This window comes from Notothenia rossii (genome assembly GCF_949606895.1).
Source record: "Notothenia rossii genome assembly, chromosome: 11".
Classification (NCBI taxonomy): domain Eukaryota; kingdom Metazoa; phylum Chordata; class Actinopteri; order Perciformes; family Nototheniidae; genus Notothenia; species Notothenia rossii.
The window spans coordinates 34443727-34458672 of NC_136910.1; the positions used below are offsets into that span (position 1 = coordinate 34443727).

At 46.5% G+C, this 14946-nt stretch overlaps 1 protein-coding gene across 1 annotated transcript in view; it reads left to right on the forward strand.

Moving 5' to 3' along the window:
• The first annotated feature begins 266 nt into the window (after positions 1-266).
• The window catches only part of ntng2b (netrin g2b), a 100082-nt gene continuing 85402 nt past the window's right edge, over positions 267-14946 (forward strand). The window contains exons 1-2 of the mRNA XM_079659501.1: positions 267-686; positions 1895-2627. Of these exons, the coding sequence (XP_079515627.1) occupies positions 2409-2627 (219 nt within the window). The 5' untranslated portion in view covers positions 267-686; positions 1895-2408. The remainder of the gene's footprint in view (positions 687-1894; positions 2628-14946) is intronic.

Below are 14946 nucleotides of genomic sequence, written 5' to 3' on the forward strand. Positions count from 1 at the left end.
CAGTACTTTTTTTGTACACACCTGGAGTAGGCCTACATTAACCGCTGGTGCTTTAAGTAAAGTAATGTGCACCGGACCTGGGGAACAGTTTGGAGCGGAGAGGGGAAGTTGCACCGCTCGGTTCAGGCAGCAGGACTGGAGCAGATATAAGCTCAGATAGTGATTGAAAGTGATGGTAAAAGGATTTAGCCTGGGCATTAACAGAGAGATAGAGAGATAGAGAGGAAAAGGGAGGGGAGAGGGAGGAGGAGGAGGAGGAGAAGGGAGGGTGATATTTTCCATAAAGCCTTTTTTTTCTCCTCTCTTTCTGCCCTTGAGCTTCCCGGGTAAACCCGAGCTTGTAAAGTGGGAAGAGGAGAAGCAGAGGGGGGAAGAAGGGCGGGCACAAGCCTTTCCTCAAAGTCAATATTTTATACTTTTGGTACTCCTTCACGCTGGATTTCAGTTCTCCTTTTCGCAGACGTTCCTAGATCTAGGACACCGATCTACCGGGTGTAGCCTTCCACGGTGCGATAAAAAGTATCCGGCAAACAAACAGCGAGCCGGGGCAGGAGGAAACCCGGAGCACAGTGAGCACCGCGGCGGGGACCAAACACTGGACCATCGGGGCATCTCTTTTTTTTTACCCAAAGAAGGGGGACGTGCACGTACAAAGTGCTGACCTGTTTCGCGGATGGATTTTAGAAGTAAGTGCTTTATCTGTTATGATAAAAAAAAACGTCGATGCATTTTGATCAAGGTCTTTGAAGTGTGCACCGAAGAGCTGCTCTGAGTTATATCCGGGCCACTCCAGGATAACCGGAGTGGTGAGGGGACTTTAATCTCAATGTACACTCTTTCCCTCACACGGATTACACGCTTTAATGTGGGGTATACAATAGATGCGTAGTGTGAGGGGATGCTGCACTCCTGGAGGATCTGACACACCCCTACAACACTGACAGTGCCGGGAAATAGCTTTGGCGACTTCACTTGACAACTGAACTAAGTGAGGATGCACAGCGTTGTTGGGATAGTGACCGTTAGATTATTTATTATCAACGAGGGCACGCTGCAAAATATGTCAACCATATGTATTGAATAAGATAAAGTGGCCAAATTCGGCAATATTTACTTATGGTGCAGTTTATTTATCTGACAGTTAATTATTACTTTAAAAACTGTAGATTTAAGTGACACAGAATACTGATTAGGATCTAACATAAATGTTCCCAAGAAAATAGCACCTGATCGAAGAAAAAAAAGTTGTTTGTATAATTGTCCCTCCTTTTTGCAAATGTTCACACATTTTAAGTAGGCTACATTGCCTTGAAAGCATCTCTTTCAGGTTGATATTGCTTTAAAAAACAAACAGTTGACAGTCCATCTCCAGCATTGTGGAGGTGTGAACAATTACAACTGTGGCACGCGCAGGCGACACCCGGCAGCAGCACGTGTTTTTACGCACAAGGTTATCCTCAAAATAGGGAGCCTTTTAGTGTCTGTGCAAATCTTTATTTTGAATGTGCCAATGCACCGCAGTCAGGAGGCAGGTTAAACCAAACCTGCCCAACTTGTTGTAGCCTACCACACATTCACTTAAAAGTTCTCCTTTTATAATCTGTTTTTCTTTCACTGTCAAACTAAATACCACACATTTCTAGATTATACTCAAGGAATTAATTATGCTACTAAATTAGATCGCATCCCACCCATCTGGATAAATATTTCAAATACATGTCATTAAACCTTTACTCATGCAAAAGAGAAAAAGCCATGCATGATACATTTCATCTCCAGCTGAGCTTTGAAAAATATATCCTTGCATTTACAGCAGGACTCCGGAAGTGCTGAATTGATGAAGCTACACCCCTCAGACTAACTTCTTATCACATTTGTCCTCATTTTGACCCAGGAGAATCAGCGGAGCACGGTCGGTGCAAAACCTCCAATGGATATACCTGAAGACGCAGCATCATCCACCCGGAGCAGCGCCACTGTTTCCCTGCGGGACTCAGCTCTCTGAGGGCATGGACCCGCGTTAACAACTCCCACCCAACTCCCCTGCAACACTATGGTTAAAGTGTATGCCGAGATTAAGCTCTGTAACATTATCCGCCTCTCCACCCATCAGAAACAAGGAAGCGTCCCTCCCTCGGCAGTTTGGGGACCGTCAATATCTGAGAAGAGACACTGAGTTACAGTCACAGATCTAGTGTTCTTCTGACATATAGGGGAATCTAAAACCCTGGAGGAGAGTTGTGTGCATTTACATCCAGCGTTTCACTCTCAGTACAGCAGCATGGCGGTGGGGATGTCCATTATTTCCTTATGATCTCCGCTCCATGCGCGTCACCCCTTCTCTGAGCTCCGTGGCCCCCTCACCCTGCGCCGGACCCGGCTCCAATCACCACCCTCCCTGACCTGCCATGCTCCTCCAGGCCGTGTTTCTGCTGCTACTGCACTGCTTAGCCTCCACGCTGGGCCAGTACGAACTGTGCAAGTCCCTGGTGAGCACGGATGAGGGCCCGGTGTGGGAGCAGTACGCGTGCCAGCCGAAAACCGCGTCCATGAAAGACCACATGCGGATCAAAGTGGATCCGCCAGGAATAACTTGTGGAAACCCACCCGAGAGGTTCTGCACTCTGGTGAGTTCGAAATCTGGACTTTTACTGCATTTAACTACTTTTTGATAACGGTAATGTAGAGAAATAGAGATTTAAAAGTGTAAAGAGTTGCTTCACATTTCCAGAGAAACATTGGTTGCTCTTCACCAAAAATCTTAGTGTAACTTACTTTATTAATGACTAAAATGCATATTTGAAAGTTTATAAAGGGGTTCCACACTTTCAGATAAACATAGGTTGGTCTTCATTAAAAAGATAAGAGTTTTAAAGTTAAAAACTATAATCATGGGAGTCTAAGGTCTCGGAATAAATCTCAGAGAAAAATATTTAAAAACTCACTTTAATTAAGGTTCGGCACTCTGATGAGTTAAAAATCAGGCTTGCAAATCCAACAACTTTATTTATAACTGTAAAACACAGAGAAATACATATCTGAACGTGTAAAGAGCTGCTCCACATTTCAGACGGACATTGTGGAGCAATGTTTTTTCGTCATATGCATTTGTGTGCGTGACATTACAATCTTTGAATTTAATTGAATTTGAATTGAATTGGTTGGTCTTTGTTAAAGATCTAAGAGTAAAAAGTCAATAAATATCAACTTTAATAATGACTAAAATTGATATAAATACATATTTGAAAGTGTGAAAAGGGGCTTAATACTTTCAGACAAACACTGATTGGTCTTCAATTACAATCTGAGAGTAAAAGCAAAAACAACTTCCTAAATGACAAAAATGTAAAGAGATGTATATTTTGAAAGTGCTCTTTACTTTCAGAAAACAATGGCTGGTGTGCATTAGAAATATAAGAGTTTTAAAGTAAAATAAATATAATTTTACAAGGTCACACAGGCAGTAACTACAGAAAAAAGGGTCTAATAAAAGTCAGAGCAGGATTCACACTATGAAAGCTATAGGGAGTTAAAAGGGATGACATAAGTGCAATGACTCGGCAGGAGGTGCTGAGGTGTTGTTTACATTAGTATGGACCTGGGATCCGGTTTGTTTGGGCTTCTAGAGGACCCACCATTTCCTCTGGTAAAATGCATATATAGTGGGACCTTTTTAGTTCCAAGGACAGTGAAGGGTGAGTTGGAGGAAAACTCGTTAAAATGTCTGCTACAGCAATACTTAACACACTATAGCCTTGGGGGTAGTTCCCATCCCGGATAATGTAAGTGTAATAATTTGAAACAAGGGTTATAAAATCATTATAATCCTAAGAAGACTGCAGTTAAACATCCCCCTGCCTCTTCAGAGGAAAAGTTTTATATCTGAGGTTTGATTCACAATCTCTGTGTGTGTGTGTGTGTGTGTGTGTGTGTGTGTGTGTGTGTGTGTGTGTGTGTGTGTGTGTGTGTGTGTGTGTGTGTGTGTGTGTGTGTGTGTGTGTGTGTGTGTGTGTGTGTGTGTGTGTGTGTGTGTGTGTGTGTGTGACAGCAAGTTTCTCCTCATGATAATCGCTGACTGTCCACTCTCTCAGTTGGACAGTGTTTGAGGTGTCAGACCAACAGCCATGACTCAAGATCTCACAAGTGTTTGTGCAGAGTGTTTAAAGACTCACATTATACACACTGTGTCATGCTGTTAATTAGCTGTTTGTATTCTGTGGGACTGGGGTTTTATTACCTTAAATCAGCTTTACACACTCCCCCCTCCTCTCCCTGAGACTGGTGTTTGTCGTTTGACAGCAGCAGGAAGGGATATTGTGCTCTTGGATACTTAATGGTTAATGATTTGTTTAATGTAGAGCTAGCGGAAACCACTGACGTCTTGAGAGAGCTCTCCGGTGACTTTGTCTTGAGACGAGAGACGGACAAGGAGGAAGTAAAAGTGGGGAGAAGAGAGATGCTCGCTGCCATAACGTATTGACGTCTGCCCCCTAATGGCCCCGGCCTGGAAACTTCTATAACTATGTTTCTGAGTGAGCAATGATGAAATATTGATGGGTTCCTTAATGGGCTTCCTTACAAGGGTTGGCCAGGTCCATACCAAGGATCCAGAGCAGGCTGATGGGAGGGAGGTGGGACAGGAAAGACGCTGGTCTTAGTCAGCACTTTTAAATTGGACAGGGTCTATACAGTGGAAAGTTCTGGTTCTTCTCAGGTCATCCGTGGCTCTGGGGATTGCAGCAGGCCCCCTAATGCGCCAGCAGGGGATTTAGAGAGTAAATAAGCTGCAAGATGGAAGTTTACTTAAGAAGGGAGGGGTGTCAAACTCAAATTCCTACATAATGAGAGAGATGTGCAGGTTTAATACTGTCACTCATTATTTGACTATTATTCTGATATTGAGCAAAAAACTGCTTTTCAGGCAGGTTATAATTCAGATTTTAGCATATATCTAAATACAAATCTTATTTTAGGTTAATAATCGCCAGATGTGGAAGAAGTACTCTTGATGTTTTACTTAAGTAAAAGTCGAAACCTGCAGAAATACTCTGTTAAAAGTAGAAGTACTATATCAAGGTTTTTACTAAAGTCCAAAAGTATAAGCATGCTCATACATTATATACTTGAAGTACCAACATCTAAAAGTACTTGAAATGTAGAATTGTCATATTTAAAAAGAAAATATATATTTGATATCACTTGATATAATTAGTCATCTATTCATGTTTTCATCATTTGGATGTTGCAGCTGTTAAATGTGTAGCTCATTTTAATTACTTGTTATAATGCCAGGTATCTTTATCCATTACAGTAAATGATATTTCATTATCTGGGTTTTATGAAAAATATGAAAGTCCAAAGTAACTAATGATGTCAAATAAATGTAAATGGGTTAAAAGTACAACATTTGCAGTAGAAGTATAAGGTAGCAGAGAATGGAAATAATCAAGTAAAACAAAGGTACTTGAGTCAGTACTTGAATATATTAACTTAGTATATTCCACCAATTTAAGTCACTACATCTTATCCCCTCCTAACAGAGGACACTTCAGCAGGGAATGAACTACATCTCCTCCGCCTTTCTTTGGACCCGCAGACGGATTATTAGTGGAGAGTTATTGATATACAGATAATTTATTTTCAGGCAAGCAGCATTTTATCTCCTCTTCTTCTTGCCCCCGGATTTGGCAGCTTTACAGAAAAGTCTTTTTCTTCTCTAATTGGTGTACATTTACATTCACTCATTCAGCAATCCCACAAGTCAAGGGAAAGTCGGGGCACTGGAATAAAAAATAGAAAGAAAGAGAAACTGCATCACCCAATGCGCAGAGCTGCTCATCCTTAATAAGTCTTGAGACATACTGCAGAAGATGCAAAATATTCCCCCCATCCTTTCTTCCAGTGTGTTTTATTCACTCTTTGCTGGTTTTGATGTTGAGGCGTACTGTAGCGCTCCTGCTTGCAGGTGTACAGTAGTTTTTGGTCCCTCCATCTCCACAGGGATCCTTTTTTCCCACTCTATTTTCTCTCTTGTTCCATGGGAATACAGCTTCCTTCCTCCTCAGCCAAAAAGGCCAGCATGTTGGCTTCTTTCAAAATAACGCCTCCCGGCTCTCTGACAAAGATGCTACTGTAACTAGCGTCGAGTTAGGAGCTTCAGTGGCGTCTTTGTAGTTTCTCAGTATGATACTAGTCTCGGCTTGCCGTTGAGGATGATGGAGTAAGGAGGTGTGAGGGGGGTGAGGCGGTGCGGTGCAGAGGGGGATAGCTAATGATGAGGGAGAGGTGAGGAAGATCCAAGCTTAGCTAAGCAGAAAGATGAAAATTACACCACAGTTCCCACAAAAGTACAAACAGTGTGTCGATATATAGAAAATGCTGAATTCAAAAAGGTCTCGTCGTGCTGTTTGTTATTTTCGCTTTTTGGTTTTGAAACGAAACCTTCAATCAACCGTCTCCCCTAGGTCCTGAGTACAGAGAGCAGCCGAATGCAAATGCGACGCGTTGCATGTGTATGGGAATGTACAGTACTTTGACGTTATAGAGCGGACCAGCAGGGGTGTGTGTGTGTTTGAAAGATTTTGCACGAGTTGGCCAACACACATATCCTGTTCCACAACACATATGCCCTTTTTAGAAGGTAGAAATCAGCCAGCTCTAAAAATAGACATGAAGAGAGAGGAGCCGCGCAGCAGTGGAAGAGGAGCGAGCAGGAAGGGAGGAAGATGGCAGCTGGTAGGTCACTGCTTCCCAGACTGGGCCTATGGCCACTCTTCATCCTCCCTGCCCAGCTTCGGCCTGCCTGCCCTCCCCAGCAGTGGGTCATCAAGGCCGGGCAAAAAGGGGCCACACACACCCAGCATCCCTTCCTTGATGCACCTCCCTGGGGTTAAAGCTGGCCAGTTTCCTAATAAAACACCCTCGGAGGGGAATTTGGGGCTCAGCAGGGTGGACAGTGCAGGGTATAATTAAAGCAGGGAATTGAGAGAGTGACTGTATGGACAGAGGGAGGTGGGGGAGGGTGCAGTGATGTAATGGCATGGCTTGCATCCCCATTAGGACACAGTTGAAAGTGATCAGAGAGTGTTTAGATGTGTTGGCAGAACGGGAGGATAGTTATAAGTGAGATTTATCCCTGGCTGAGGTGATACTAAGAGGGATTGGCCGCAAAGGCTTAAGACAGCCTGAGGTGAACTTAACAAACGGCCTGAGAGGAGAGAACAAAAGTACAGGAGCTACAGACACAGTGTTCATCATGCATTGAATATTTCCGTGATATTTTAAAGAGAAATGTGTCCCTGCTTGTTATACATTGTGTGTCCTTTATTTGTACTTGGTGAAACTTCCTCCTCAATAGAGGTTTTTGGGAAAGTGTAAAGAAGCCTCTTCGCTTTCCAACAAACTTCAGTGTAACAGAATCTAAAAAATACAGACAGAGAGAAGTCCCCTGGAAATGCCTGAAGAAATCCATGATTTCTGTTGATTTAAAACCTGCAGGAAATCTGTGAGACAAATACGCTCACTGCCCTATATGACGTTCTTTCTTGAGTTTCCTAACTCTGCACAGTAGAAGTTGTAAGTAAAATGTTATAATAAAAAATAAATATGATAAAATCCATGTTGACAAATAGCAGAATTTCCCTTTTCAATCAAGAAACAGCTCCTCAATTAAAGATGAAAAAAGCTGTGCTTAAAGGTCTTAGAAGTACAAATGCATATGTGAAGTAGTTGCATTAAAACCTATTGTTCCTGCAAAAGGAGCTGTGGGAAGTCTGATACATTTCCTTTACGCAATGTCCACAAGTTTGTGATGATTGGGACTGAACACTACAAGGCGTACAAATTTGGCATATGGAGGAAAAAGTGAGCTTTTTAGATATGGTCTGTTTCGCACTTTCTGAGGCAATTAGCTTAAGGCTATCATTAGCATAACTCACCTGCATCTCAGCATTGAACTGTTGATTGTTGAGTTGCATTGTGGGTAATGTAGGCGCCAGTTGTGACAAGGATAGTGACGCTTAGAATAGTGAACTAGCTCTGGCTTTGCTACTCGATTTTGATCCTTTTTAAGAAATAATGAGTTCACAAATCTAATAGAAGTGCAATGCTAAATCAATGGAGCACTCTTCAAGGAAGACAAAAAGGATATCGTAAGATTTCTGTCGCACAACCCACGTCATTTATCTCAAAGCTTACAGTAAATTCATTTTTACAGCCAGTCTGGCTCTCTTTATCTACATCTCCTCCTCTGTGATTGGTTTAGATTAAATAGCAGACATCAATAAAGGATAATAGCTTTTACCTGAATTCACCTCATCAGGCCACAAAAAAAAAAAAGAAGCAGCTCTACTTGATATTTTATTATTTCACTGCACTCTATCTTCTGTAAGCGTAACCTGCATTATAAAATAATATATTAATATAACTCGCCCTGGTCTTACGGCCCGTCTACACAGCAGTGTTAAAAAAATCTTCCAACGCTTCCCTGCCCATTGACTTTGAATGGGGTGACGTCACTTTGCCTCGCTTTTCGCCAAACTGCATTGTGGGGAAGCAAAGCGAAGATTTCCAGGATTTCCAGGATTCAAAAGTTGAGCAAAGTTCAACTTTTGAAGCTGAGGTGGAAGCGTCAGCCAATCAAATCCCATTTATGCAAATCTGACAGTACAATAATAATAATAATAATACTACATTACATTTATAAAGCGCTTTTCCTGGTGCTCAAAGCACTTACAAGCAAGTAAAACAAAAATAACGACAAAAGTAGAAAGTGCTAAGCTAGGAGGAATAAGGGCAAGGGGATAGTTGATTAGGATTTGAAGGCAAGAGTGAAAAAAGTCAATGCGGTGTTTGATGGGGAGCCAGTGGAGGCCATGGAGGATAGGGGTGATGTGGTCGGAGCGTCGGTTGGAGGTGAGCAATGCTGTTGCAGTAATCCAGTCGGGATGTTATAAAGGCATGGATCAGAGTTTCAGCAGCGGTCGTCGAGAGGGAGGGTCTAATGCGGGCGATGTTTTTTAAATGGAAGAATGCGTTTTTTGTGACCTGGTTGACGTGAGGGAGGAAAGTGAGGGTGGGGTTGAGGATGATGCCAAGGTTACGGATGTGAGAGGAGGGGTTGACAATGGAGCCATCGATGGTAAGAGAAAAATCTTGGGTTGAGCGGGTAAGTGAGTTTGGGCCAATGATTATAAGTTCCGATTTGTCACAGTTAAGTTTTAGAAAATTGTTTTGCATCCAAATTTTAATGTCAGTGAGGCAGGTGCTGAGATGGGAGTGTGTGGTTGGAGAAATTGATTTTGTTGAGAGGTAGAGCTGTGTGTCATCAGCATAACAGTGGAACTGGAGTTGGTGTTGACGGAGGATTTGTCCAATTGAGAGGATGTAGATGATGAACAGAAGGGGACCAAGTACAGTACCCTGAGGGATGCCATGATTGACGGGGGCAGTGGGAGATTTGGAGTTGTTAATGGAGATGAATTGATGTCTGTCAGAGAGATAGGATTTAAACCAGGAGAGGGCAGTACCGGTAATGCCAATGGAAGACTTGAGGCGGTTAATGGAATGATGGAATGGCTGATCGCGTCAAATGCGGCTGTTAGGTCAAGGAGAATGAGAATTGAGAGGGAACCAGAGTCAGCAGAGAGGAGAATGTCGTTGGTCACCTTGAGTAGGGCAGATTCTGTGCTGTGGTGAGTACGGAAACCAGATTGAAAAGGTTCATGAAGGTTATTGCAGTCCAGATGGGATTTTGGTTGGGAGGCAACAGTTCGCTCCAGATTTTTTGACAGGAATGGGAGGTTAGAGATGGGCCGGTAGTTATTGAGGGAATCAGGGTTGAGACCAGGTTTTTTTAGTATGGGAGTGAGAGCAGCGAGTTTCAGAGCAGGGGGGACGAGTCCAGTGGACAGAGAGGAGTTAATGACTGTGGTGATAAGATGAGTGAGTTGTGGGAGGCAGGCCTTGACAAGGGTGGAGGGCATGGGGTTCAGGATGGAAGTTGAGGTATTCATGCCGGTGACTTGGGCAACTATGTCCAGTGAGGTAATTTGTCTGAAGGCTGTAAAAGGGTGCCTAGAAGGAGGAGGGTAGGCAGTTTCCGGAGAAGGATTGGTGGTGGAAGAGACGGAGGAGTTGGCTATGTTGCTGTGTATTATTTCAATTTTGCTTTGGAGGAATGAGAGGAAGGATTCACACTTTGAGGTGGTGAAGGAGTTGGAGATATTATCCATGGGGTTGAGGAGCTTGTTAATAGTAGAAAAAAGGGACTTTGGATTATTGTTGCCAGATTCTATTACAGAGGAGTAGTGGAAGCAGCGTGCACTGTTGAGGGCATCTTTGTACTGCTGTTGGTGCAGTCTATAAATGTCTTTGTGGATAGTGAGACCAGTTTGTTTAGCATGTCTTTCGAGCTGGCGACCTTTCGTTTTGAGGCAACGGAGATGATCGGTGTACCAGGGGGCCGAGTGAGTGAGAGAGACATACTTGGTTTTTATTGGAGCGAGTTGGTTGAGACAGGAGGAGAGAGCATTGTTGTAGGTGTTGACCAGGTCAGTAGGGGAAACATTCTGGGTGACGGTGGAGTCAGGGATGGTGTCAGCCAGTAGGGAGGAGAGGGAGGAGGGGTGTATGGACTTGATATTCCGGAATTGTATGCTGCGCTTCTGCTTGATGAGGGGGGTTGTGGTTAGGATGTCCATGATGAGGGCCAGGTGATCGGAGATGGTGAGGTCATAGGTGGTCAGGTTGCTGATGGCGATGCTAGTGGTGCAGATCAGGTCCAGTGTGTGACCTTTTTTATGGGTGGGAAAATCAACATGTGAAACAGTTGAGTATGTCCAGGAGTTCTGAAGCGGTATTGGAGTCATTTGAGTCGACATGAATATTGAAATCACCAAGTAATAATACAGATGGAGAGATAGAGCAAATTTGTGTGAGGAATTCAGCAAGATCCGAGGGGAAAGCAGGGTTTGGTTTGGGGGGACGGTAAATGACTGCTGTAACCAGGGGTTTTGGAACAGACAGTTTAAATGCAAGGTGTTCAAATGAGGAGGGGCAAGGGATGTTTATTGCAATTGTTTTTATATTATTTCTTAGAATTGTGGCAATTCCACCTCCACGCCCATGGTGGCGTGGTTTTTCCATATATGTGTATCCTGGGGGTGTTGTCTGGTTGAGGGAGAAGTATTCCTGTGGTTTTTGCCAAGTTTCTGTGATACAGAGAAAGTCCAGATTATTGTCAGTGATGAATTCATTGAGAATGAGACCCTTGTTGTTTAGGGACCGGGTGTTAAACAGAGCAAGTTTAAGATGAGGTTGAGTTTGAACCGGCTGGGGTGCTTTGGGAAGGGGGCGTAGGCAGGCAGAGTGCACGTGTTGGTTGTTGTGATGATGAAATGGAGGGGGTGTGTCATGGCGCGCAGCAGACCAGATGGATGAGATGGAATGACCGGACCGGGATTAAACAAACTTTCGTCCGGAGTTTCGGTGAATGTATTTGGGTCGCTGTAGCAGTCCATGTTCACTGATGGCGGAGATAATCGTCGGGCATGGTGGAGTGGATGTGTGCTTTAGCTGGAGTAGTTCCGCGATGGAGTATGACAGAGTCGTGTCGGCCGGGAAGCATGCAACTCACAACGAACCTCTTGAGAGGATTAATGTCAGACAGCAGGAAAGCACACATCATAGCAGGTGATCGGGGTGAGTAGCAAAGTTTCTGTTGACAATCAGTGATTTTGCGGGAGTCAGTGGAATGAAGGCTAAGAGACGAAAAGAAGGAGAGCGGTCCAATGCTAGCGTTAGCATGTAGCCATCCGGTGACTGGAGGTTGGCTAGCTGTAGAGGTAGCGGTCACGGCTACTAGGGCTTTCCGCACCGGGACAGCTAAAAATATTTTTCCCACCGTAGCTGTGTTGTGGAGAGACGAGAGTGTCCAATGTTAGTGGCCAGCTGACAGCAGGAAGTTGACAAGATTATTGACAGCCAACGGCTGGAGGCTGGTAGCAAACGGGCTAGCAGGCTAAAGCAGAGAAAAGTATGACCGTTAGTGGCCAAAGGTGCGAAAGCTCTCTCCAGAGCTACTGGAAGCCGAATCTCGGGGACCCGAGAAAGTGGAGCAATATTCTCGCCACGCCAAGCAACAGCCTAGATAACAACCTCAACCTATACAAGTGACCACATAAGCCATTCTACAGATGATGGACAGTTCTATTTCGTATATGGCTTCGCCCTCTAAGGCTATCGCTATTGGGTAATCCCCCTGCGCCCCCGCGCAGCACTGAAACACTTGTAGTCCACGCCCACCCGCAAGGTGGGCCCCACCCTCGGGCCTCCTTCCGGTATAAATAGGAAGGTGGCCCGGCAATCTGCTCCATCTTTTTTTCAGCAAACCAGCACAGTTACTGAAGCACAGCAATTGAGAATCATCATGAGCAACAACTGTGTCCGTGGTTGTCCCTCATGTGGCTCTGGGTTCATAATGAGTTATGACCTGCAGAGATAAAAGCAGTATGCGAATCCTGCCGGGGGTCAGAGCACGCGTACGCGGCTCTAAACCAGCAGGTAGCATGCACTGCGCTCGTCTCCCCTCGGGCGACAGGAAGCGGAGAGCGGACACTCTTGCTGCTGTGGCCGAGGAGGACGATTGGCCCGTCCAGGCTTACGAGCCCGCGGACGGGGCCTCGTGTCCCTGGGGCAGACTGCCGGGCAGGAGTCCGAAGCAACTCCTGCCCCGCCTCCCTCCACGGAAGCGGAGCCGGTAATTAAGCCGGCTGCCACTAATCCGTTGATTAAGTAGGCAGCAGGGCTCCCTGCAGAAGCCTGCTGGTTTTAACCTATCGGTTAATAAACCTGCAGAGCTCGCGGCATTCCTCTGTCGGAGATACGCCTCCTACACACGGTCATAACCCATGAGCGCCGGTATAACGCCTCATGTGGACAGCACTGCACACACCTCCACTCATCCCCTGAGCGTGTACACGCCTCATGATGACAGCCGGAGTGAAACGCAGCGTGTGGAGGTTTCCTCGCAGCCCTTTCGCCTCACGGGCAGCGGCGGCGAGGGCAATGCCCCGCCTCCCTCCACGGTTCACCGTTCGGTTCTCCCCTCCCTCCTCTCCCCCGGGCGGGGGAGACAGAGTCGGAGCAGGGTGCCAGCTTGGCGGCCGAACATGCTTTCCCCCTCTCCGTCACCACAGTGCGGCGGCGTCTGTTATGGAGACGGCCAGAAAAGTGCTACTGGACACTCCAATCAGCCCGGACGGGCTGTTCGGACCCCAGTTCATGAAGACGGCCGCGGAACAGGTGGACGGCATTCGCCAGCATGTACAGCTGGCTCCAATCGGCTGATCTGCCACAGCGGCACCAACACCCGCAGCAGTCGCGGCGTCCACGCCGGCCACAGGAGGCCGCAAGCGGAGAGACGCCCACAGCAACCGCCCCGGCGGCTGCAGGGGCTCCGTCCCACGTCTCAGCTCCCCCGCCACCCCAGAGACAGGGTCTCCCGGCGGCGAGTCAAAGGGGAGTGAAGCTCCCCCGCTCCTGGTCTGCTCCGCGAGAGCCTCCGAGGAAGCGGAGCCGGTAATTAAGCCGGCTGCCACTAATCTGTTGATTAAGTAGACAGCAGGGCTCCCTGCAGAAGCCTGCTGGTTTTAACCTATCGGTTAATAAACCTGCAGAGCTCGCGGCATTCCCCTGTCCGAGATACGCCTCCTACATACGGTCATAATAACCCATGAGCACCGGTATAACGCCTCATGGGGACAGCACTGCACACACCTCCACTCATCCCCTGAGCGTGTACACGCCTCATGATGACAGCCGGAGTGAAACGCAGCGTGTGGAGGTTTCCTCGCAGCCCTTTCGCCTCACGGGTAGCGGCGGCGAGGGCAATGGCGTGGCTCGTCACCATGACGACCATTACAGCACATCACAGAGAAGCCAGAACGGGGGAATGAGCAGTATTCCAGGCTGAGTGCCCCCAGCGGCAGCGCCACGGCGCCAGGTCTCGCTGCAAGAAGCCTGCTGGTTTTAACCTATCGGTTAATAACCTGCAGAGCTCGCTAATTAAGCCGGCTGCCACTAATCTGTTGATTAAGTAGACAGCAGGGCTCGCTGCAGAAGCCTGCCGGTTTTAACCTCGGTTAATAACCTGCAGAGCTCGCGGCATTCCTCTGTCCGAGATACGCCTCCTACACACGGTCATAATAAACCCATGAGCGCTGTTATAACGCCTCGTGTGGACAGCACTGCACACACCTCCATTCATCCCCTGAGCGTGTACACGCCTCATGATGAGAGCCGGAGTGAAACGCAGCGTGTGGAGACTCCCTGGCGTGGCTCGTTGCCATGACGACCACAGAACATCTCGAGCATGTGCGCCCGCTCTTAGAGTGTTTCTCAGAGTGGCAGCGCGTGTGTCTGATGGACAGATGGATGAGCAGGCTGATCAGCAAAGGATACGTCCTGCAGTTCGCCTCTCCCCCACCCCCACAGTTCAATGGGATACAGGAAACACTCCTGTCCTCCCAGAAGCTATGTCTTGCGCTCCAATCCGAGCTGCTGGAACTCCTGTTGAAAGAGGATATTTCCAGGGTTCCTCAAAGGGAGGAAAATCAGGGGTTTTCACTCCCGTTATTTTTCTAATCCCGAAAAAGACTGGGGGAATGAGACATCCTGGATCTGTCAGTATTCCACATGCTGACGATCAAACAGGTGCTGGAATGTTTTCACCAGGACGACTGGTTCACTTCCACCTGAAGGATGCATACTTCCACGTACCCATCATCCCGAAACACAGGAAATTCCTGCGTTTTCCATTCAGGGAATATCAGACCAGACAATCGTCTGCCGTTCGGATATTTCCTGGCTCCTCGCATTTGTGTAGAGAAGGCTGGAGCCACTACACACAGGAGGGATGAGAGTGTGGTTTTCTTCTGGACGACCTGC